The 23,980-nt window shown below is 37.2% G+C and overlaps 1 protein-coding gene across 1 annotated transcript in view; it reads right to left on the bottom strand.

The window, feature by feature from the left end:
* LOC128638967 (sialic acid-binding Ig-like lectin 16) overlaps positions 1 to 23,980 on the bottom strand; it is a 382,221-nt gene that overhangs the window by 5,338 nt on the left and 352,903 nt on the right. Inside the window, 2 exon segments of the mRNA XM_053691109.1 lie at positions 5,952 to 6,045; positions 8,009 to 8,105. Coding sequence (XP_053547084.1) covers positions 5,952 to 6,045; positions 8,009 to 8,105 — 191 coding nt within the window.

Below are 23,980 nucleotides of genomic sequence, written 5' to 3'. Positions count from 1 at the left end.
GAAAAAAAACCTAACACCTGCAAAAAAGCAGCGTTCAGCTCCTAACGCAGCCCCATTGTTTCCTATGGGGAAACACTTCCTACGTCTGCACCTAACACTCTAACATGTACCCCGAGTCTAAACACCCCTAACCTTACACTTATTAACCCCTATTCTGCCGCTCCCGCTATCGCTGACCCCTGCATATTTTTTTTAACCCCTAATCTGCCGCTCCGTAAACCGCCGCAACCTACGTTATCCCTATGTATCCCTAATCTGCTGCCCTAACATCGCCGACCCCTATATTATATTTATTAACCCCTAATCTGCCGCTCCCAACATCGCCGCCACCTACCTACACTTATTAACTCCTAATCTGCCGAGCGGACCTGAGCGCTACTATAATAAAGTTATTAACCCCTAATCCGCCTCACTAATCCTATCATAAATAGTATTAACCCCTAATCTGCCCTCCCTAACATCGCCGACACCTACCTTCAATTATTAACCCCTAATCTTCCGATCGGAGCTCACCGCTATTCTAATAAATGTATTAACCCCTAAAGCTAAGTCTAACCCTAACACTAACACCCCCCCTAACTTAAATATAATTTACATCTAACAAAATAAATTAACTCTTATTAAATAAATGATTCCTATTTAAAGCTAAATACTTACCTGTAAAATAAATCCTAACATAGCTACAATATAAATTATAATTACATTGTAGCTATTTTAGGATTAATATTTATTTTACAGGCAACTTTGTAATTATTTTAACCAGGTACAATAGCTATTAAATAGTTAAGAACTATTTAATAGTTACCTAGTTAAAATAATAACAAATTTACCTGTAAAATAAATCCTAACCTAAGATATAATTAAACCTAACACTACACTATCAATAAAAAAATTAAATAAACTACCTACAATTACCTACAATTAACCTAACACTACACTATCAATAAATTAATTAAACACAATTCCTACAAATAAATACAATTAAATAAACTAGCTAAAGTACCAAAAATAAAAAAGAACTAAGTTACAAAAAATAAAAAAATATTTACAAACATAAGAAAAATATTACAACAATTTTAAACTAATTACACCTACTCTAAGCCCCCTAATAAAATAACAAAGCCCCCCAAAATAAAAAATTCCCTACCCTATTCTAGATTAAAAAAGTTACAAGCTCTTTTACCTTACCAGCCCTGAACAGGGCCCTTTGCGGGGCATGCCCCAAGAAGTTCAGCTCTTTTGCCTGTAAAAGAATAAATACAATACCCCCCCCCAACATTACAACCCACCACCCACATACCCCTAATCTAACCCAAACCCCCCTTAAATAAACCTAACACTAAGCCCCTGAAGATCTTCCTACCTTGTCTTCACCATCCAGGTATCACCGATCCGTCCTGGCTCCAACATCTTCATCCAACCCAAGCGGGGGTTGGCGATCCATAATCCGGTGCTGAAGAGGTCCAGAAGAGGCTCCAAAGTCTTCCTCCTATCCGGCAAGAAGAGGACATCCGGACCGGCAAACATCTTCTCCAAGCGGCATCTTCGATCTTCTTCCATCCGGAGCGAAGCGGCAGGATCCTGAAGACCTCCAGCGCGGAACATCCATCCGGACCGACGACTGAACGACGAATGACTGTTCCTTTAAGGGACGTCATCCAAGATGGCGTCCCTCGAATTCCGATTGGCTGATAGGATTCTATCAGCCAATCGGAATTAAGGTAGGAATTTTCTGATTGGCTGATGGAATCAGCCAATCAGAATCAAGTTCAATCCGATTGGCTGATCCAATCAGCCAATCAGATTGAGCTCGCATTCTATTGGCTGTTCCGATCAGCCAATAGAATGCGAGCTCAATCTGATTGGCTGATTGGATCGGCCAATCGGATTGAACTAGATTCTGATTGGCTGATTCCATCAGCCAATCAGAAAATTCCTACCTTAATTCCGATTGGCTGATAGAATCCTATCAGCCAATCGGAATTTGAGGGACGCCATCTTGGATGACGTCCCTTAAAGGAACAGTCATTCGTCGTTCAGTCGTCGGTCCGGATGGATGTGGATGTTCCGCGCTGGAGGTCTTCAGGATCCTGCCGCTTCGCTCCGGATGGAAGAAGATCGAAGATGCCGCTTGGAGAAGATGTTTGCCGGTCCGGATGTCCTCTTCTTGCCAGATAGGAGGAAGACTTTGGAGCCTCTTCTGGACCTCTTCAGCACCGGATTATGGATCGCCAACCCCTGCTTGGGTTGGATGAGGATGTTGGAGCCAGGACGGATCGGTGATACCTGGATGGTGAAGACAAGGTAGGAAGATCTTCAGGGGCTTAGTGTTAGGTTTATTTAAGGGGGGTTTGGGTTAGATTAGGGGTATGTGGGTGGTGGGTTGTAATGTTGGGGGGGGGTATTGTATTTATTCTTTTACAGGCAAAAGAGCTGAACTTCTTGGGGCATGCCCCGCAAAGGGCCCTGTTCAGGGCTGGTAAGGTAAAAGAGCTTGTAACTTTTTTAATTTAGAATAGGGTAGGGAATTTTTTATTTTGGGGGGCTTTGTTATTTTATTAGGGGGCTTAGAGTAGGTGTAATTAGTTTAAAATTGTTGTAATATTTTTCTTATGTTTGTAAATATTTTTTTATGTTTTGTAACTTAGTTCTTTTTTATTTTTTGTACTTTAGATAGTTTATTTAATTGTATTTATTTGTAGCAATTGTGTTTAATTAATTTATTGATAGTGTAGTGTTAGGTTAATTGTAGGTAATTGTAGGTAGTTTATTTAATTATTTTATTGATAGGGTAGTGTTAAATTTAATTATATCTTAGGTTAGGATTTATTTTACAGGTAAATTTGTTATTATTTTAACTAGGTAGCTATTAAATAGTTCTTAACTATTTAATAGCTATTGTACCTGGTTAAAATAAATACAAGTTATCTGTAAAATAAATATTAATCCTAAAATAGCTATAATATAATTATAATTTATATTGTAGCTATATTAGGATTTATTTTACAGGTAAGTATTTAGCTTTAAATAGGAATAATTTATTTAATAAGAGTTAATTTATTTCGTTAGATGTAAATTATATTTAAGTTAGGGGGGTGTTAGTGTTAGGGTTAGACTTAGCTTTAGGGGTTAATACATTTATTAGAATAGCGGTGAGCTCCGGTCGTCAGATTAGGGGTTAATAATTGAAGTTAGGTGTCGGCGATGTTAGGGAGGGCAGATTAGGGGTTAATACTATTTATGATAGGGTTAGTGAGGCGGATTAGGGGTTAATAACTTTATTATAGTAGCGCTCAGGTCCGCTCGGCAGATTAGGAGTTAATAAGTGTAGGCAGGTGTCGGCGACGTTGAGGGGGGCAGATTAGGGGTTAATAAATATAATATAGGGGTCGGCGGTGTTAGGGGTAGCAGATTAGGGGTACATAGGGATAAAGTAGGTGGCGGCGCTTTGCGGTCGGAAGATTAGGGGTTAATTATTTTAAGTAGCTGGCGACGATGTTGTGGGGGGCAGGTTAGAGGTTAATAAATGTAATATAGGGGTCGGCGGGGTTAGGGGCAGCAGATTAGGGGTACATAAGTATAACGTAGGTGGCGGTCGGCAGATTAGGGGTTAAAAATTTTAATCGAGTGGCGGCGATGTGGGGGGAGCTCGGTTTAGGGGTACATAGGTAGTTTATGGGTGTTAGTGTACTTTAGGGTACAGTAGTTAAGAGCTTTATGAACCGGCGTTAGCCAGAAAGCTCTTAACTCCTGCTATTTTCAGGCGGCTGGAGTTTTGTCGTTAGAGCTCTAACGCTCACTTCAGAAAGGACTCTAAATACCAGCGTTAGAAAGATCCCATTGAAAAGATAGGATACGCAATTGACATAAGGGGATCTGCGGTATGGAAAAGTCGCGGCTGAAAAGTGAGCGTTAGACCCTTTAATCACTGACTCCAAATACCAGCGGGCGGCCAAAACCAGCGTTAGGAGCCTCTAACGCTGGTTTTCACGGCTACCGCCGAACTCCAAATCTAGGCCTAAATGTTTGTAACCAATGTATAAGGGGAAATAAATGTATAACACATTTTTTATAATATTCAGGATGTTCATTGCTGCAATACATGAGCATTCTGATAATTGTATTTAAAGGGATACTAAACCAATTTTTTTCTTTCGTGATTCAGATAGAGGATGCAATTTTAAGCAACTTTCTAATGTACTCCTATTATCAGTTTTTCTTTATTCTATTGATATCTTTATTTGAAAAAGAAGGCATCTAAGCTAAGGAGCCAGCCATTTTTTGGGTCCGAACACTGTACATCATTTAGCCACCAGCATGCACAACCCAGGTTGTGAACCAAAAATGGTCCAGCTTCTAAACTTACATTCTTGCTGTTCATATAAAGATAGCAAGAGAATGAAGAAAAATTGATAATAGGAGTAAATTAGAAAGTTGCTTACAATTGCATGCTCTATCTGAATCACAAAAGATAAAATTTGGTTTCATTGTCCCTTTAAGTTACAGTATGTACATTCTTATTAGTTTAAAACCATAATTTGAGCAGTATTTGTATTGAACCAGGAAACAGTAACGTTAACATCTCAACCGAGAGTTCAGAAATATTTCAATTTAACACATTTATCATTAAAAAGCTGAGCAAACAACCAATATCTGCTGTTCAAAACAAGCTAAATAGGGGTTCAAGTGGTCTTAGGAAGTTGTTTTAGTCTAAAAATCATAAATATAAAAATTGTGTGGTAAAATTGTTTGCTGTTGGTTTGGAATACTGCTTTTACATGTTCTCAGTTTCATGGTGAAAAGTACAAAGAAACCACAACAATCCATGTGACTTCTGCTTTTCTTTAAAGGGACGGTCTTCATGAAAATGTTTATTGTTTAAAAAGATAAATAAAATAATAAATTTATTACCCATTCTCTCAGTATATACATGGGGGAAATTAAACATGTTCCAAATTGTGCACGACTTTTGAGCTGCCCTACTCCCTAATCTATTCCCTCCTATCTCCCTAGTATTATATATACCACAATTCACGTCTCATGGCTTCCCCTTACCTGACACCTCACTACACAAGCAACAGAAGATCACAGATAAACAAAACTACAGAAAAAAAACATACTTTAAGCCAGGTTTCTTCAAGCCACGGGTCGGGACCCATTACTGGGTCGCAATACAATGTTTACTGGGTCTCGACTTGTGTGTGTTGTAGGAGAGTGTGTGGTGTGTGTGTGTTATATAAGAGTGTGAGTGCTATATGAGAGTGTGGGTATTTTACAATTAATTATAATGCTATCTGTGCAGAAATTACCCTCCCAAGCATTAACAAGAAAGTTTAATGTGTCTAAAATACTTATAGTTTAAATGCAAGAGAGAAATAAAGATATTTGAATAAGCAATAGTTTCACTGTTTAAAAAGTCAGGTAATCAATGTTAGAAACGTATGCTTACAATTTTGAAGCCAGAGTTAGTCTTAGGACATATATTAATCACTACACATTATTCTCTACTTCTGTATCACCTATTTTCTGATAATTCAGCAATCAGTTTTTACAATGGTATTGTATTGTATAAATAAGCAGTGTGTTTAGTGAGACAAACATTTATATATTTATCTATTAAGTTGCTTAACCCACATCTGTTGTATATTAATGAACACTAAGCTTAAACAAACAGTAAAATTAAAATTGCATTTCCATAATTCATAGAGGATGCAATTTTCTAATTTTCTTCTATAATGAAATTTGCTTGTTCTTTTAGAATCCTTTGTTGAATAGAATACAGCGGTAGCCTCAGAAGCAACAATTCTCTGATGGGAGCTAGCTGGTGATTGTTGGCTGCATCCATTTGCCTCTTGTCAGTGGCTCGCCATATGTGTTCAGCTAGCACCTAATAGCACAGTGCTGTGTCTAAACCTGCTCTTCAACAAAGCTAATTTGATATTGTCACATACATCAGAGTCTGGTGTTGTCATTTTTGTATTGCAGTAAATTGCTTCATCCGCAGGGTTAACCTCTGTGGTTCCTTCCTTCTGAAATTGTTTTTTTCTTGCAAAAATAAACAGATAACGAGCATTAACAATGAAATGAACAAACACAAATGAAAGTAAATGTTTACTTAAAGACATAAACAACACTATTAAATGCATTTGCATAAGGTTAATACTAACAGAGATAAAGTAGATTTACTGTATACTTCTGCATTTTCTTAAAGGGACCGTCTAGTCAAAATTAAACTTTTGTGATTCAGATAGGGTATGTAATTTTAAACAACGTTCCAATTGACTTTTATCATTAAATTTGCTTTAATCCCTTGGTGGTATTTTTGAAAAGCTAAACCTAGCTAGGCTCAAACTGATTTCTAAACCGTTGAAAACTGCCTCTTAGAACAGAGCATTTTGAAAGTTTTTCACAGTTAGACAGTAGTAGTTCATGTGGGCCATATAGATAACATTGTGCTCACTCTCATGGAGTTATTTAGGAGTCTGTGCTGATTGGCTAAACTGCATGTCTGTCAAAAGCACTGAGATAAGGGGGCAGTCTGCAGAGGCTTAGATACAAAGTAATCACAGAGGTAAAACATATTAATATAACTGTGTTGGTTATGCAAAACTGGGGAATGGATAATAAAGGGATGATCTATCTTTTTAAACAATAAAAATTCTGGTGTAGACTGTCCCTTTAATTGTAAAAGCCAAAGAAAAGGACTAATGGTTGTCACAAATCTTGAAACCTAATTCTTATTGCATGCTGCAAACAAGGAAAGCTGTTCAGTAGCTAAACAACGCATTTGGAGATCCGATAGGAAGAAAATAATAAACTTTAAGGGCTCCATGTACGAAGCAGCGAAAGCTGCTCCGGAGCCTTTGCGGGGCAGGTTCGCATATGCGAGCCTGCTTCCCGCAATGTAAGAAGCAGCGGTCATTAGACCGCTGCTTCCTACACCCTACGCCACCTCTTAGGTGGCGAAGCAGAATCACCGAGAGCTCGCTCGCTCTCGGTGATTGACAGCCCCTTCAGTCGCGTGATTGGTCGCGCGACTGAAGGGGCGGGCATTACACACTCCGCTGAGTGTGTAATGATACATACGGGCAAGCGGATCAATAGATCCGCTGCCCGTGTGTAGCGGAGGCGGGCGGACAGCTTTGCGAGTTAAGAAGCTGTCCGCCCGCCTCTTAGTACATGGAGCCCTAAGTCTGGCAGTTATGTATAACTTTGTGGGTATCATTTAACTCAGTATGAATCCAGTTCTATGTATTCCCATTTGATGAGCAGCCTACACATGATATTAAAAAGGTATTAATTGCAAGATTATTTTAAGCTAGTGGACTACCAGATACATTAAAACTGCATAATCAGCAAATGCATAATAAAAAACAATGCATTTGCAATAACACGTATTATGAATTTTAAATGAGCAGTACATTTTTAATGAGATATTTCAGAATTTTCTTCCATTCTCCTGCCAGTGCATCACGTGACAGCCATCAGTGAACCACAGATTTATATATTAAAAAACTGTAAACTCTTGCTTAGTAGGAGCTATCACTTTAAAACTGTGCACAATTTAATATGGAAGTAAAATAGAAGAGGTACGGGGTGAATAAACTAGCTTTTGTAATGATATATTCATACAATAATTAAAAATGTAAAAATGTAAAAAGAACAGAAAGACCATCTAATCTGTCCATTTTATCTAAAAGCATAATATTATTTATGTGTTTAACTGCCATAAAGGGATTAAAAACATAGGTAAAGTACCATTCAGGAGCCGCAGTGAACTGCTGGTTGTGAGCAGACATGGCAGCTGAACCAATCAGCAGTGTCTAGACAGCCTAAAACATGCGGTTTTTAATGGTGATTACTCCCTTGATAAAGTGTGTTTGTATGTGCGCTCATCACAAGGGCTCAATCGTGCTAATATTTATCATTTTGTTAAAGGCTAACTGCAAGAAACACAAATAGGAAGATGAAGTAATAAAACATTTGAGATGATTAAATGGAGACTTACTTTTGGATGAACTTGGCAAAAACAACTGCCAGAAAAATCAAAACAAGAAGAAATGTTCCAGCAATAGCTCCAACCATAATGGCTTGATTCTGTCTCACTTTAAATTTAAAAGAAAATGGTGGGAAAAGTATTATTATTTTTTTTCTCCTACGTACAAGGAATTTCTATAAACATAAAAATAAATAATATTTTACTTGCATCCAGGCATTAAAAAAAATATGCAATTTGTATATTTAACTCTTAATATTTGGATAGATATTTAATTCATATTTTATAGCTAAAAATACCACTGGAAATACTCAGAACTTTATAGATATGACAATTAAATATTGCAGAATTTCATAATCAAGAAATACTTAATAAAAAGATAAGGAATACCTCAATCTGAATTTCATATGAGCAGTATCTTTTTTTTTTCTAAAAAATTTAAAAATTTCCTTTGATTTCTCTTCCACCTGTATCATGTGACAACCATCAGCGAATCACAAACTCCTATACACTGTGAATTCTTGCACATGCTCAGCAGATGTGCATTTCAGCATTCATTCACTGAACTATTGTTAAAAATGCCTGCAGTCTATGGAATTCAGCTCTTTTCAGCACCAGATATACTCAACAATCCAGATGTAAGAGAGTTGAATTATTTTATAAATTTAATAGGCACCAAAAATAGCCAAATGTAGCTGACCATGGAAACTCTCGGCTAGATTACGAGTTTTGCATTATGGCTCATAACGCTGCTTTTTCACTACCGTTGCTATTACAAGTCTTGTAGGTATAGCTGTACTGCACACTGTTTTGGCCGTAACGCAACGTAACTACCGCACTTTTCAAAAAGTCCTTTTTCAATGGGACTTCCATAGCGCCGGTATTACAAAGTTTGCCTGGGAGGCCAAAAAGTGAGCTGTACAGCCTATACCAACAAGATTCATAACGCCATCTAAAGTCAGTAGTTATAGGTTTTGTGCTACAAAGTTGTAGCATAAAACTGATAACTAAAGTGTTAAAAAGATTGGAACAGCCAATAGAGTGCAAGCTCAATCCTATTGGCTGATTGGATCATCCAATAGGATTGAAGCTCAATCCTATTGGCTGATTGCATCAGCCAATAGGATTTTTTACCCTTTAATTCCGATTGGCTGATAGAATTCTATCAGCCAATCGGAATTCAAGGGATGCCATCTTTGATGACGTCATTTAAAGGAACCTTCATTCTTCAAGATCCAGCGAAAGAAGAGGATGCTCCGAGCCGGATGTCTTGAAGATGGAGCCGCTCCGCATTGGAAGGATGAAGATAGAAGATGCCGTCTGGATGAAGACTTCTGCCCGCCTGGAGGACCACTTCTTGCCACTTGGATGAAGACTTCTCCCGGCTTTGTTGAGGACTTCTGCCCGCTTGGATGAAGACTTCTCCCGGCTTGATGAGGATGGATGTCCGGTCTTCAAAAACTGTAAGTGGATCTTCGGGGGTTAGTGTTAGGTTTTATTAAGGGTTTATTGTGTGGGTTTTATTTTTAAATTAGGGTTTTGGGCACAGAAAAAGAGCTAAATGCCCTTTTAAGGGCAATGCCCATCCAAATGCCCTTTTCAGGCAATGGGGAGCTTAGTTTTTTTTAGATAGGCTTTTATTTGGGGAATTTGGTTGTGTGGGTGGTGGGTTTTAATATTGGGGGGTTGTTTGTATTTTTTTACAGGTAAAAGAGCTGATTTCTTTGGGGCAATGCCCCGCAAAAGGCCCTTTTAAGGGCTATTGGCAGTTTAGTTTAGGCTAGCATTTTTTCTATTTTGGATGGCTTTTTTATTTTGATAGGGCTATTAGATTAGGTGTAATTAGTTTAATTATTTGATCATTTCTTTTTTATTTTGTTTAATTTAGTGTTTATTTTTTTTTGTAATTTAGTTAATTGTATTTAATGAATGAAATTTATTTAATTTTAGTGTAATGTTAGGTGTAACTCAGGTTAGGTTTTATTTTACAGGTAAATTTGTATTTATTTTAACTAGATAGTGAGTAAATAGTTAATAACTATGTACTAACTAGATAGTTAGTAAATAGTTAATAACTATTTACTAACTAGTCTACCTAGTTAAAATAAATACAAACTTAGATGTGAAATAAAAATTAAACCTAAGATAGCTACAATGTAACTATTAGTTATTGTAGCTAGCTTAGGGTTTATTTTACAGGTAAGTATTTAGTTTTAAATAGGAATTAGTTTGATAATGATAGTAAGTTTTATTTAGATTTATTTTAATTATATTAAAGTTAGGGGTGTTAGGGTTAGACTTAGGGTTGGGTTAGGTTTAGGGGTTAATATATTTATTTAGTGTTAGTGATGTGGGAGGCCAGAGGTTTAGGGGTTAATTAATAAATGAACCGGAAATCTGTACTACAAATTCACACAGATCACCTATAGGAGGCGCTATACAACAGTGATAAGAATTTAACCAGGTGTTATCGGTGCGTATAACACCAAATGTATATTTAAAAAATATATTTAAAAATGTAAAAAAATATAAAAATGCAGAAATATATATGGATTATATGTATAAAATATTTACAAATGGATATATATATATACACACGTGGCACTAGGTAATGACCTATGTGCGAGGTATATGAAATAGTCCCACAAAAGTCAGTGTGAGGAAAAGGCAGCTCTCGGTCTTCACTCCAAAAAATGATGAGTCTTCTAGGAAGGATAGCTGTAATCAAAACATAAACAGAGGCGCCACATGTGTAGGTCAATAAAAACCACTTAATCCAAAATAGACAAGATGCAGGGTACTCACAAACGTGAAGGCACTCTCTTGTGCCTGTTAGGAGCAGGCTGGTATTCAATCAGCAAACCAGCTGGCTGTGCAAAGGAGTCGTGGTATCCTGAAACAGTGGATCTCCAGAACGGCAAACCTGGCCTGGATGACTTCCTGTGAGTTGGCGAAGGGGAGAAAGGCTAAACAGCCCTTGGGTTACTTGAGAGAAGATTGATACACACACACCAGTCTTTGTAAATCTTAAAACTGATATTTATTATTGTACAAAATAAAAATACCAGCAATGTAACAAGTTACAGCTGGGTGTGTTAAAATCAAATCTCCTATACCAAACAGAGATGTAAAGCGACGCGTTTCTCGGGTGTACCCCCGTTTCCTCAGGCTTGTATACTCTGACTGTGTCTTAGTTCCCCTTAAATAGGGCTCAGTAACCACATGTTTTCAATAAACACTCCCCTTCCTTCACATAAACCAATAAAACCCTTCCTTTCTCCACACACCCACTTGTTGCGATGATTAAGCTAATATTATTAATATTATTAATTAGGGGCAATATTGTGGTCTTTTTCCTATTTCCCTAAGAGTTGTATTCTGTAAATAAGTGATTGTGCAATTTTCTACATTTTATCTTTAGCCGATCATGTGTAAATTTTCGAGTGCACCTAAATAAATAAACTGCATCAGTGTCGTCTTGTTAGCCAATCATAACCATATTTAGGGAGGCTTGTGTTGTATAAAACATCTGATTGGTCTATGTCATAATAGTACATGGACTACAACTACCATGATGCAATAGTGTCTGATTCGTGGGAGCGATATTACCAGATTATGATAGGATCGGACGCTGTCTAGTTTCCATAGATACCCGCTCAAGCGGATGTGATGTAAGCGCTAATGTTTATGATAGGGACTCTGTGGAGTTTTCCTAGTCACCAAGAGCACAGCAGTAACATTCACTTCCACTCTAACGGACCCACCACCCTCCTGGGTATTGTGTTCAACTAACACATATATACCACATAACAGATCGAGCTTTTTATGTATCACATATTTAAGTGTGGATTATCCAACAACTCGATCTTTAGTCATACAATCACTTGACACTGACACTGATCACATATTTATATTTCTGCAAGCAGTGTTTAGGGTAGTTGCGCATAGAGACATGCACTGCATAAGGGGGATTGCGAGTTTAATTATAGATGTATATACACAGATATTATTTTTTATCATTTTCCTCTTTGTGACCACACGATATATTTAGGTAAGTTCTTAATTATAGCCAATCAGATGGCTGGCCACACACACCACATGGACCAATCACCATTTGGGAGTATTACGTACAGACTAGGAAAACTCCACAGAGTCCCTATCATAAACATTAGCGCTTACATCACATCCGCTTGAGCGGGTATCTATGGAAACTAGACAGCGTCCGATCCTATCATAATCTGGTAATATTGCTCCCACGAATCAGACACTATTGCATCATGGTAGTTGTAGTCCATGTACTATTATGACATAGACCAATCAGATGTTTTATACAACACAAGCCTCCCTAAATATGGTTATGATTGGCTAACAAGACGACACTGATGCAGTTTATTTATTTAGGTGCACTCGAAAATTTACACATGATCGGCTAAAGATAAAATGTAGAAAATTGCACAATCACTTATTTACAGAATACAACTCTTAGGGAAATAGGAAAAAGACCACAATATTGCCCCTAATTAATAATATTAATAATATTAGCTTAATCATCGCAACAAGTGGGTGTGTGGAGAAAGGAAGGGTTTTATTGGTTTATGTGAAGGAAGGGGAGTGTTTATTGAAAACATGTGGTTACTGAGCCCTATTTAAGGGGAACTAAGACATAGTCAGAGTATACAAGCCTGAGGAAACGGGGGTACACCCGAGAAATGCGTCGCTTTACATCTCTGTTTGGTATAGGAGATTTGATTTGAACACACCCAGCTGTAACTTGTTACATTGCTGGTATTTTTATTTTGTACAATAATAAATATCAGTTTTAAGATTTACAAAGACTGGTGTGTGTGTATCAATCTTCTCTCAAGTAACCCAAGGGCTGTTTAGCGTTTCTCCCCTTCGCCAACTCACAGGAAGTCATCCAGGCCAGGTTTGCCGTTCTGGAGATCCACTGTTTCAGGATACCACGACTCCTTTGCACAGCCTGCTGGTTTGCTGATTGACTACCAGCCTGCTCCTAACAGGCACAAGAGAGTGCCTTCACGTTTGTGAGTACCCTGCATCTTGTCTATTTTGGATTAAGTGGTTTTTATTGACCTACACATGTGGCGCCTCTGTTTATGTTTAGGGGTTAATAACTTTAGTATAGTGGCGGCGGCGACGTTGGGAGCGGTAGATTAGGGGTTAATAAGTGTAGGTAGGTGGCGGCAATGTTGGGGGCGGCAGATTAGGGATTAATAAGTGTAATAATAGGTGTCATCGATGTCGGGGGCAACAGATTAGGGGTGTTCAGAATCAGGGTTTATGTTAGGGTGGGGCTGTGTTACTGAGCTTTACGCTCCTTTATTGCAGGTGTTAGGCTTCTTTTTAGCCGGCTCTCCCCATTAATATCTATGGGGAAATCGTGCACGAGCACGTAAAACTAGCTCAAAGCAGCTCTGGTATTTGTGTGCGGTATGGAGCTCAACGCAACCATATTGCCCGCTAATGCAGGTTTTTGGAAAACCTGTAATAGCAGCGCTATTAAAGGTGAGCGGTGGAAATAACTTGCAAGTTATTACCGAGCCGCTCATAACGCAAAACTCGTAATCTGGCCGTCTGGCATTTATTTCGTGAAAGAATGCCAAAATCTTCAATGCTCAGTAAGCATCATTTTATAATAGATATAACTTGCTCTGTGTCAATCATTAAAGTTGTATTTTGACTTTAGTGTCCCTTTAAGCTAAAAAAAAAAAAGAATAGAGGCTATATAGAGATAGATACTCTATATGTGTATTCAAACATAGACAAATAATGGATTTAATCAAATAGGAATAAAAGAGAATACTTATACAAACATTTAGCACCAAAACAGAAAGCAATAGCACTAAAACTCAAACTCCTTAAAAGCTCAAAAATAACTCCCAAGTGAAAAACAACTCAATTTCCATTGTTTTCCTATAGATCTTATTTACTAGTTTTTGGAGAGTGACTTGTGTCTAAGTTGATCACCCCCAGTGACTTTCATTGTGAGAGATACTGTGACTTTATCATGCCACCTAATTTAAAGGAACACTGAGCCCAAATTTTTTCTTTTGTGATTCAGATAAAGCGTGCAATTTTAAGCAACTTTCTAATTTACTCCTATTGCTATCTTTATTTGAAAAATAATTTATCTACGTTTTTTTTTTGTTCAGCACGCTGGACAGCATTTTTTTTATTGGTGGATGAATTTATCAACCAATCAGCAAGAACAACCCAGGTTGTTCACCAAAAATGGACCAGCATCTAAACTTATATTCTTGCATTTCAAATAAAGATAGCAAGAGAATAAGGACAATTTTATAATAGGAGTAAGTTAGAAAGTTGCTTAAAATGTAATGCTCAATCTGAATCACAAAAGAAAAAATTTGGGTTCAGTGTCCCTTTAATAAAGCCTTTGAAGTTCCTAAGAATATTTGTTATTTTTAGTCCCAAGGGAAATTAGTTAGGTTCATTTGTTTAGAAATTAGCCGGTAATATTTCTTCATATGGGAGCAGTCTTCTTGGATAGGCCACTGCCAGCATTTTCATATGGAACATGGTGCACAGCAAGGATGGCTGGCAACATAGGTAAATAAAACTACCAGCCAAAATATGCTCTGTGCTGAGGCACAGGTTATATTACTATACTGTGTGTTAACATAGAAGGGTTAAAACGCTGCTGTATATTACGGAAGCCCAGATAGGCCATGCATTTTTAATATTTGAACTTGTTTTGTCGACATAAAATTGTTTTATGAACCTTTTTTTTACGCTCAGATTGTTTTATATGCCTGACTAGATTTCAGGCAGGAAGTGTTACAGTGATGGCGCAAACTGATTGAAAGGGAAAGCAGCTGCCCTGGCTGTCACAGCAGCCTGTGTTCTATCCGATTTGCATACCCCGCCCGAGGATTTTATCAGATATTCATAACATTTTTACATTTAAATGCCCTCAAACTGCGTGTCTTAAAGGGGTAGCTGTTTTTGTTACTGATATCCCTGTGTCGTAAAGGGGCAGTTGGGTGGAATTGTACTGTTTACTCTGTGTCTTAAAGGGGTTGTTGAGGTGATTTTACTGATTACCCTGCGTCTTAAAGGGGTAGTTGAGGGTGACTTTACTGATTACCCTGTGTCTTAAAGGGGTAGGTGGGGAGATTTTATTGATTACCCTGTGTCTTAAAGGTGTAGTTGAGGATGATTTTACTTATTACCCTGTGTCTTAAAGGGGTAGTTGAGGGTGATTTTACTGATTACCCTATTAAAGGGATAGTTGAGGGAGATTTTACTGATTACCCTGTGTCTTAAAGGGGCAATTGGGGGTATTTTACTGATTACCCTTTGTCTTAAAGGGGTGGTGGGGAGATTGTATTGCTTACCCTTTGTCTTAAAAGGGGTAGGTGGTGGGATTTTACTGATTACCCTGTGTCTTAAAGGGGAAGGTGGGCAGGATTTTATTAATTACCCTGTGTCTTAAAGGGGTAGTATAATTGATTTTACTGATTACCCTGTGTCTTAATGTGGTAGTTGAGAATGATTTTACTGATTACCCTGTGTCTTAAAGGGGTAGGTGGGGAGATTTTATTGATTACCTGTGTCTTAAAGGAGTAGGTGGTGGGATTTTACTGATTACCCTTTATCTTGAAGGGGTAGGTGGTGGGATTTTACTGATTACCCTATGTCTTAAAAGGGAAGGTGGGCAGGATTTTATTGATTACCCTGTGTCTTAAAGGAGTAGTTGAGGTGATTTTACTGATTACAGTGTGTCTTAATGGGGTAGTTAAGAATGATTTTACTGATTACCCTGTGTCTTAAAGGGACAATTGGGGGAATTTCACTAATTACCCTTTGTCTTAAAGGGGTATGTGGGGAGATTTTATTGATTACCTTTTGTCTTAAAGGGGTAGGTGGTGGGATTTCACTGATTATCCTGTGTCTTAAAGGGGAAGATGGTCAGCATTGTATTGATTATCCTGTGTCTTAAAGGGGTAGTTGAGGTGAGTTTACCGATTACTCTGTGTCTTAATCGGGTAGTTGAGAATGCTTTTACTGATTACCCTGTGTCTTAAAGGGGTAATTGATGGTGATTTCACTGATTCCCCTGTGTCTTAAAGGGGTAGTTGAGGGTGATTTTACATCATACCTTGTGTCTTAAAGGGGCAGTTGAGGGAATTTTACTAAATACCCTGTGTCTTAAAGGGGAAGGTGGAGTGATTTTATTGATTACCCTGTGTATTAAAAGGGTAGGTGGTGGGATTTTGTTGATTACCCTGTGTCTTAAATTGGAAGCTGGGCAGGATTTTATTGATTACCCTGTGTCTTAAAGGGGTAATTGAGTTGATTTTACTGATTATTCTGTGTCTTAATGTGGTAGTTGAGAATGATTTTACTGATTACCCTGTGTATTAAAGGGGTAGGTGGGGAGATTTTATTGATTACCCTATGTCTTAAAGGGGAAGGTGGGCAGGATTTTATTTATTACCCTGTGTCTTAAAGGGGTAGTTGAGGTGATTTTACCGATTACCCTGTGTCTTAATGGGGTAGTTAAGAATGATTTTACTGATTACCCTTTGTCTTAAAGGGACAATTGGGGGAATTTTACTAATTACCCTTTGTCTTAAAGGGGTATATGGGGAGATTTGATTGATTACCTTGTGTCTTAAAGGGGTAGGTGGTGGGATTTTAATGATTACCCTGTGTCTTACAGGGAGTGCAGAATTATTAGGCAACTTGTATTTTTGAGGATTAATTTTATTATTGAACAACAACCATGTTCTCAATGAACCCAAAAAACTCATTAATATCAAAGCTGAATAGTTTTGGAAGTAGTTTTTAGTCTGTTTTTAGTTATAGCTATTTTAGGGGGATATCTGTGTGTGCAGGTGACTATTACTGTGCATAATTATTAGGCAACTTAACAAAAAACAAATATATACCCATTTCAATTATTTATTTTTACCAGTGAAACCAATATAACATCTCAACATTCACAAATATACATTTCTGACATTCAAAAACAGAACAAAAACAAATCAGTGACCAATATAGCCACCTTTCTTTGCAAGGACACTCAAAAGCCTGCCATCCATGGATTCTGTCAGTGTTTTGATCTGTTCACCATCAACATTGCGTGCAGCAGCAACCACAGCCTCCCAGACACTGTTCAGAGAGGTGTACTGTTTTCCCTCCTTGTAAATCTCACATTTGATGATGGACCACAGGTTCTCAATGGGGTTCAGACCAGGTGAACAAGGAGGCCATGTCATTAGATTTTCTTCTTTTATACCCTTTCTTGCCAGCCACGCTGTGGAGTACTTGGACGCGTGTGATGGAGCATTGTCCTGCATGAAAATCATGTTTTTCTTGAAGGATGCAGACTTCTTCCTGTACCACTGCTTGAAGAAGGTGTCTTCCAGAAACTGGCAGTAGGACTGGGAGTTGAGCTTGACTCCATCCTCAACCCGAAAAGGCCCCACAAGCTCATCTTTGATGATACCAGCCCAAACCAGTACTCCACCTCCACCTTGCTGGCGTCTGAGTCGGACTGGAGCTCTCTGCCCTTTACCAATCCAGCCACGGGCCCATCCATCTGGCCCATCAAGACTCACTCTCATCTATCTCCCCTATTATTTGACATTGTAATAGAACCACTTGCATGTGTACTCAGGGAGAGAATGGAAGGTATTAAAATAGATCAATATGAGTGTAAGATAGCTTTATATGCAGATGACCTACTTTTATTTGTAAGAAATTTGGAAAAAAATATCCCCATAGCTATGGAAATAATAGATACTTTTAGTTCTTTCTCTGGATATAAAATCGATCCCAGTAAATCTGAAATGATGCTGATCCATGGACAAATCAACTCCAGAAATAATCAATTTTTTAAAATAGCACAAGATGGCATAAAATATCTAGGAATTTATATCTCCCCATTTGAGGACAGATGGTATGGCATGAACTATATACCATTATTTAAGAAGATAAAAGATGAACTTAAGTTCTGGACCAAACTACCCCTATCTATATCTGGCAGAATTAATTTATATAAAATGATAATCTTTCCAAAAATATTGTATATTATGCAAAATATTCCACTTCCGATTCTTAAAAGAGATTTAAAAATGCTGCAATCAGATATTCAAAAATACATATGGAATGAAATATCCTTGAGTAAACTATATTTACAAAAGGAAAGTGGGGGACTTGCACTCCCAAATCTGGAATATTATAATTGGATAATTCTGAGTCGAATAGTGGTGGAGTGGTTTTCAGAAATTACATATTATACAATACCAAGGATAGAACATTTTTTTTTCCCTCAATTTAAATTACAAAATATTACACATATACCATGTCAAGAACTACCTATAGAGATTAAGAAATCAAAAACAATGTATTATCCTATTTGGGCTTGGCAGAAAATATGTGCAAAACTTAAAATACAATCAGGTATGTCCAAATATTTAGAAATACAGAACAATCCGGCATTCCCGGAAGGTATAAACTCAGCTGTATTTAGAAATTGGGAAAGAAGAGGTCTGAAATTTGCACATCAAATTATAAATCAAGAAAGAAAATATGTCAAGACCTTTGAAATGTTAAAGGAAGAGTTTTCTCTACAAAATAATGAATTCTTTGCTTTTTTGCAAATTAAACATTATGTAGACAAAATTATTAGAAATAATGGGTATGAATGGAATTGGGGAAGAATGGAATCTCGGATAGGAATGATTAGGCAAGGAATATACTCCATATCACCTTGGTATAAAGAAATGTTGATACAAGAGGGTCTTGCTAACTTGGAACAGCTAATTAGAAAGTGGAGCCCCTACATAAATCAGATAGATATAGACTATCTAAAAGAATCAATACGGAGAATAGCTAAAACAACATTGTCAGAGACATGGAGGGAGGCACATATAAAATTGTTGTACAAAACATATTATACCCCTAAAAAAAGAGCAGAATGGGGCAACAAGGAGTTTGATAAATGTCCTAAATGTAGACTATACGCAGCAGACCTCATTCATATGATATGGGAATGCCCAATGATCAAACAGTTTTGGTCAAAAATTGAATATTGGCTCGCAAAAATTTCTCATAGACAAAGTTATATCAATCTAGAACAAATAGTATTCTTGAATACTAATAAAAGCACGGAGCAAGATGATAAATTATTAGATATGGCTGTACTTACTGGCAGGAGTATAATATTTAAAAATTGGAATAATAGAAAAAATCTAAAATTCAAAGAATGGAAGAACTTCCTTATGAAACAAATGATTATAGAACAATATGCCGTGCAAGCGCATAAGGAGAGTGAAGTTAATATGTTCTTTAAAAAATGGGGTTCTTTGATAAGCTCATTAGATAAAGCTCAACAAGATCAGTTACTATTCCCATTCAGACATTCAACACTTGCTATCTCCTTGTCTCTTGCTAGGGAAGGTTAAAGAACCAATGTAAGGGAAGAAGAAAAAATGTCTGAGGACGGTGAAGGAGAGTTTCTTTTTTTTTTTTTTGTGTTTTTTTTTTTTTTTCTTTTGTTTTTGTTTTGTTTTGTTTTCTTGTTTTTGTTTTTTTGTTTTTGTTTTATTTTATTTCTATTGGTAATAATGAATACTGGAAAATTCCAAGCAATATTGGGTACAATTATAGCTTTATTTAAATATTAATTGACCGTCATGAAAGAGACCTAGAAGATATTGAGATAATCTGTTTTCTTTTGATATGAATTATTTCTCAAAGTCTTAGTATATTGTTTATCTATGTTTGGCTTTCTCTATATGATGTTTTTTCTCGATATGCAAAATTTGTACGGACCTTATATTGCTGGTTTAAATAAATATATAAAAAAAAAAAAGACTCACTCTCATTTCATCAGTCCATAAAAGCTTAGAAAAATCAGTCTTGAGATATTTCTTGGCCCAGTCTTGACGTTTCAGCTTGTGTGTCTTGTTCAGTGGTGGTCGTCTTTCAGCCTTTCTTACCTTGGCCATGTCTCTGAGTATTGCACACCTTGTGCTTTTGGGCACTCCAGTGATGTTGCAGCTCTGAAATATGGCCAAACTGGTGGCAAGTGGCATCTTGGCAGCTGCACGCTTGACTTTTCTCAGTTCATGGGCAGTTATTTTGCGCCTTGGTTTTTCCACACGCTTCTTGCGACCCTGTTGACTATTTTGAATGAAACGCTTGATTGTTCGATGATCACGCTTCAGAAGCTTTGCAATTTTAAGAGTGCTGCATCCCTCTGCAAGATATCTCACTATTTTTGACTTTTCTGAGCCTGTCAAGTCCTTCTTTTGACCCATTTTGCCAAAGGAAAGGAAGCTGCCTAATAATTATGCACACCTGATATAGGGTGTTGATGTCATTAGACCACACCCCTTCTCATTACAGAGATGCACATCACATATATGTATTAACCCCTAAACCGCCGCTCCCAGAGCCCACCGCCACCTACATTATACCTAGTAACCCCTTTCCTGCCCCCCCTATACCGCCGCCCTCTGTAATAAAGTTATTAACCCCTATCCTGCCGATCCTGCACCTCGCCGCAACTAAATAAATAGTTTAACCCCTAAACCGCCACTCCCTGACCCTGCCGCAACCTATATTAAATTTATTAACCCCTAATCTGCCCCCCCTTACACCGTCGCCACCTATAATAAATTTATTAACCCCTATCCTGCCCCCCACTACACCGCCGCCACTGTAATAAATTTATTAACCCCTAAACCTAAGTCTAACACTAACCCTAACACCCCCCTAACTTAAATATTAATTAAATACATCTAAATAATGTTTCTATTATGAACTAAATTATCCTATTTAAAACTAAATACTTACCTTTAAAATAAACCCTAATATAGCTACAATATAAACAATAATTATATTGTAGCTATCTTAGGATTTATTTTTATTTTACAGGCATCTTTCAATTTATTTTAACTAGGTACAATAGCTATTAAATAGTTATTAACTATTTAATAGCTTACCTAGCTAAAATAAAGAGAAATGTACCTGTAAAATAAAAACTAACCTAAGTTACAATTACACCTAACACTACACTATACTTTAATAAATTATTCCTATTTAAAACTAAATACTTACTTGTAAAATAAACCCTAAGATAGCTACAATGTAATTAATAATTACATTGTAGCTATTTTAGGAATTATATTTATTTTAGAGGTAACTTTGTATTTATTTTAGCTAGTTAGAATAGTTATTAAATAGTTATTAACTATTTAATAACTACCTAGCTAAAAGAAATACAAAATTACCTGTAAAATAAATCCTAACCTAAGTTACAATTAAACCTAACACTACACTATCATTAAATGAATTAAATAAATTAACTACAAATAACTACAATTAAATACAATTACATACACTAAAGTACACAAAAAAAAGCTGTTACAAACAATAAAAAAAATAGGTTACAAACATTTTAAAAATATTACACCAATTTTAAGCTACTTACACCTAATCTAAGCCCCCTAATAAAATAACAAACCCCCCAAAATAAAAAAATGCCCTACCCTATTCTAAATTAAAAAAGTTCAAAGCTCTTTTACCTTACCAGCCCTTAAAAGGGCCTTTTGTGGGGGCATGCCCCAAAGAATTCAGCTCTTTTGCCTGTAAAAGAAAAATACAACCCCCCCCCAACATTAAAACCCACCACCCACATACCCCTAATCTAACCCAAACCCCCCTTAAAATAACCTAACACTAATCCCCTGAAGATCATCCTACCTTGAGTCGTCTTCACTCAGTCGAGCAGCGATGGAACCAAAGAGGAGACCCGGAGCGGCAGAATTTATCCTCCAAGCGGCGCTGAAGAAATCTTCCATCCGATGAAGTGATCCTCCAAGCGGCGCTGAAGAATTCTTCCATCTGGGCGATGTCATCTTCCAAGCGGCGCTGAAGAAGCCTTCTATCCGGGCGATGTCATCTTCCAAGCGGGGTCTTCAATCTTCAATCTTCATCCCGCCGACGCGGAACATCCTTCTTTACCGACGGACTACCGACGAATGCAGGCTCCTTTAAGGGATGTCATCCAAGATGGCGTCCCTTCAATTCCGATTGGCTGATAGGATTCTATTAGCCAATCGGAATTAAGGTAGGAAAATCCTGATTGGCTGATGGAATCAGCCAATCAGATTCAAGTTCAATCCGATTGGCTGATCCAATCAGCCAATCAGATTGAGCTCGCATTCTATTGGCTGATCTGAACAGCCAATAGAATGCAAGCTCAATCTGATTGGCTGATTGGATCAGCCAATCGTATTGAACTTGAATCTGATTGGCTGATTCCATCAGCCAATCAGATTTTTCCTACCTTAATTCCGATTGGCTGAAGATGAAGATTGAAGATTGAAGACCCCGCTTGGAAGATGACATCGCATGGATAGAAGGCTTCTTCAGCGCCGCTTGGAAGATGACATTGCCCGGATGGAAGAATTCTTCAGCACCGCTTGGTGGATCACTTCATCGGATGGAAGATTTCTTCAGCGCCGCTTGGAGGATAACTTCTGCCGCTCCGGGTCTCCTCTTTGGTTCCATCGCTGCTCGGCTGAGTGAAGACGACTCAAGGTAGGATGATCTTCAGGGGATTAGTGTTAGGTTATTTTAAGGGGGGTTTGGGTTAGATTAGGGGTATGTGGGTGGTGGGTTTTAATGTTGGGGGGGGGGTTGTATTTTTCTTTTACAGGCAAAAGAGCTGAATTCTTTGGGGCATGCCCCCACAAAAGGCCCTTTTAAGGGCTGGTAAGGTAAAAGAGCTTTGAACTTTTTAAATTTAGAATAGGGTAGGGCATTTTTTTATTTTGGGGGGGTTTGTTATTTTATTAGGGGGCTTAGATTAGGTGTAAGTAGCTTAAAATTGTAATATTTTTAAAATGTTTGTAACCTATTTTTTTTATTTTTTGTAACTTAGCTTTTTTTTTTGTACTTTAGTTAGTTTATGTAATTTTATTTAATTGTAGTTATTTGTAGTTAATTGATTTAATTTATTTAATGATAGTGTAGTGTTAGGTTTAATTGTAACTTAGGTTAGGATTTATTTTACAGGTAATTTTGTATTTCTTTTAGCTAGGTAGTTATTAAATAGTTAATAACTATTTAATAACTATTCTAACTACCTAAAATAAATACAAAGTTACCTGTAAAATAAATATAATTCCTAAAATAGCTACAATGTAATTATTAATTGCATTGTAGCTATCTTAGGGTTTATTTTACAGGTAAGTATTTAGTTTTAAATAGGAATAATTTATTAAAGTATAGTGTAGTGTTAGGTGTAATTGGGTTAGGTTAGTTTTTATTTTACAGGTACATTTCTCTTTATTTTAGCTAGGTAAGCTATTAAATAGTTAATAACTATTTAATAGCTATTGTACCTAGTTAAAATAAATTGAAAGATGCCTGTAAAATAAAAATAAATCCTAAGATAGCTACAATATAATTATTATTTATATTGTAGCTATATTAGGGTTTATTTTAAAGGTAAGTATTTAGTTTTAAATAGGATTAATTTAGTTCATAATAGAAATATTATTTAGATTTATTTAATTAATATTTAAGTTAGGGGGGTGTTAGGGTTAGTGTTAGACTTAGGTTTAGGGGTTAATAATTTTATTACAGTGGCGGCGGTGTAGTGGGGGGCAGGATAGGGGTTAATAAATTTATTATAGGTGGCGACGGTGTAGGGGGGGCAGGATAGGGGTTAATAAATGTAATATTGGTTGCGGCAGGTTTAGGGAGCGGCGGTTTAGGGGTTAAACTATTTATTTATTTGCGGCGAGGTGCGGGATCAGCAGGATAGGGGTTAATAACTTTATTATAGAGGGCGACGGTATAGGGGGGGGCAGGATAGGGGTTACTAGGTATAATGTAGGTGGAAGCGCTGTCCAGGAGTGGCGGTTTAGGGGTTAGTAACTTTATTTTGTTGCGGGGGGGCTCCGGGGGCGCCGGTATAGG

The sequence above is a fragment of the Bombina bombina genome, chromosome 8 (genome assembly GCF_027579735.1).
Source record: "Bombina bombina isolate aBomBom1 chromosome 8, aBomBom1.pri, whole genome shotgun sequence".
Lineage (NCBI taxonomy): Eukaryota > Metazoa > Chordata > Amphibia > Anura > Bombinatoridae > Bombina > Bombina bombina.
Note: the sequence above shows the minus strand (reverse complement) of the source record. Positions and strands in the feature narration are given on the sequence as shown.